The following is a 1,888-nucleotide window of genomic DNA, read 5'->3' as shown; positions in this document are numbered from 1 at the left end:
CTCTCCATATTTAACTCTTGTGGACCTATATGGAAGATAAGAAAATTTATCCTGTTGTTCTGGTTTTGACTGGTACTTAAAAACCTTAGTGTCATAATCATCATAATTTATAAATGACACATCATCTTCAACTTGTACTTTTTGCTTACTATAGTTGTTATAATCTTTATTCTGGGTCTTAAGTATATCTGCTTCATAAACGCTTACATCATTTTCATTTTTTGAATTACATTTAGCTATTATATCTAAATGATCTACATCTAACATAGCTTTGTTCTGAATTTGACATTCAATTTGAATATTTGAATTGTAGTAACTAAGGTTGAGCCAGTGAGGTATGTTATAATCATCTTCCACCAGTAAATGAGGATATCTAATATGATCTTGGTTAATTCTGAACAATGGAACAGCAAATAGTGGTCTTTCTCCTAAGCAAATGAGATCACAACTACTCCCAATGTCAATAGATCTTTGCTTTGTAATGTTCATCAACTCTCTGTTAACATCAAACACACCAACTCCAGGTGTAATGATCATTGACATTTTGCCTGTCCTTTCGAATGATCTATCCATGTAGAATTTTTCATAAACATTCAATGCCATGTTGATGACTTCTAAAACATTACCATCTGATGATGTTGAATTGAAACTGGCTGGTGGTTTTTTAGCAGCATTAATCGAACTTGCCATGTTATAACTTCTTCTTCTCTTTCTTTCAGGTTTAGATTTGGTGAATTCATCATTTTCTTTGTCTCCCGAATTTTTTTCGTTGTTGTCACTTGAACACCTTTCTCGACCTTTCAGCCCCATTGCAGCATATGGATTCCATTGTATTGCTTCTTCATTGGAACCTCTTGATAACTGTTTATCTTCGTGAAAATGTAAAACGTCATTGTCGTAAGTTGAAAAGATTGTTTTCAAGCTTCCGATAGTTTTAGACCAGTCTTCATTACGATCATTCTGAACAACTACCCAGTAAAAATCTTCATAGAATCTACCTCTATTATCTTCTCTAATCCATTCCTTCATGCATTCTGGAAACTCATCTACAGATTTAGCATCATAAAATGTTCTAGAAAACAATGTTATTGTTACATCATGGCTGCATTTTTTTTCTCTCCAAAGTTTGAACAAATGTGACAGATAACCATCTACAGCTTTTTCAAAATACAGCTGGCCATAATTATCAAACAACCACATTTCAGAACTCATCTGAATAAATATATGAACCTGAAAAAATATTTTGCAAAAAACTCATTTTAATTATTAATAGACAATATTGAAAATAAAATCAGCGAAAATTTTTATTATACTATGATATTTTACAATTAAACAAGGCAATTTATTCAATTTCATGCTTGATTGCACATGCATTTTTTTTATATCTTTTGTGAAATTTTAAGATGTTTGTCTCTAAATTTGAAATAATTTTAAAACAGATACAATTTCATTGTTATAGACAATTACAAGTTCAAATAAAGCAGAAATTAACCAATTTGAAAATGATTTTTTGAAAAATTTAAATAAGCTAATAATACCTGGGCAGATGAAGACCGAAAGCTGACTCTTGTTTTGTCTGTGATTAAACCACAGGTCACCCTAAAATTATACCAAATATCATCTATCTTGATGTTACACCACAATTCCTCAACCTTGGCTCTCATCTTCATCAATTCAATCTTATAAAAAAAATTATTAACATTATGATAAAAAATTAATTGTTTAAACAAATGGCCCAACTAACTTTTTCTTCATAAAACAAAATTTTATTCATCAAAAAGTTCCTCATACGCAGCATGTCTGATCTACTGTAGTACTGATCTTGAAATACTAACTCAACATGGTGAAGTGAGACAGATTCCAACTCTTTTTGCGTGAGAATCTGCAT

The 1,888-nt window shown here is 30.8% G+C and overlaps 1 protein-coding gene across 1 annotated transcript; it reads right to left on the bottom strand.

Moving 5' to 3' along the window:
• Window positions 1-285: 285 nt before the first annotated feature.
• Window positions 286-1,888, bottom strand: HELRODRAFT_63880 (hypothetical protein; the record flags this gene model as incomplete). The annotated part of the gene is made up of 4 exons (XM_009017624.1): window positions 286-653; window positions 852-1,230; window positions 1,539-1,679; window positions 1,745-1,888. Coding segments are annotated over 4 exons (1,032 nt in total), but the record flags the coding sequence as incomplete, so codon positions are not given.

The sequence above is a fragment of the Helobdella robusta genome, assembly GCF_000326865.2.
Source record: "Helobdella robusta unplaced genomic scaffold HELROscaffold_2, whole genome shotgun sequence".
NCBI lineage: Eukaryota > Metazoa > Annelida > Clitellata > Rhynchobdellida > Glossiphoniidae > Helobdella > Helobdella robusta.
Note: the sequence above shows the minus strand (reverse complement) of the source record. Positions and strands in the feature narration are given on the sequence as shown.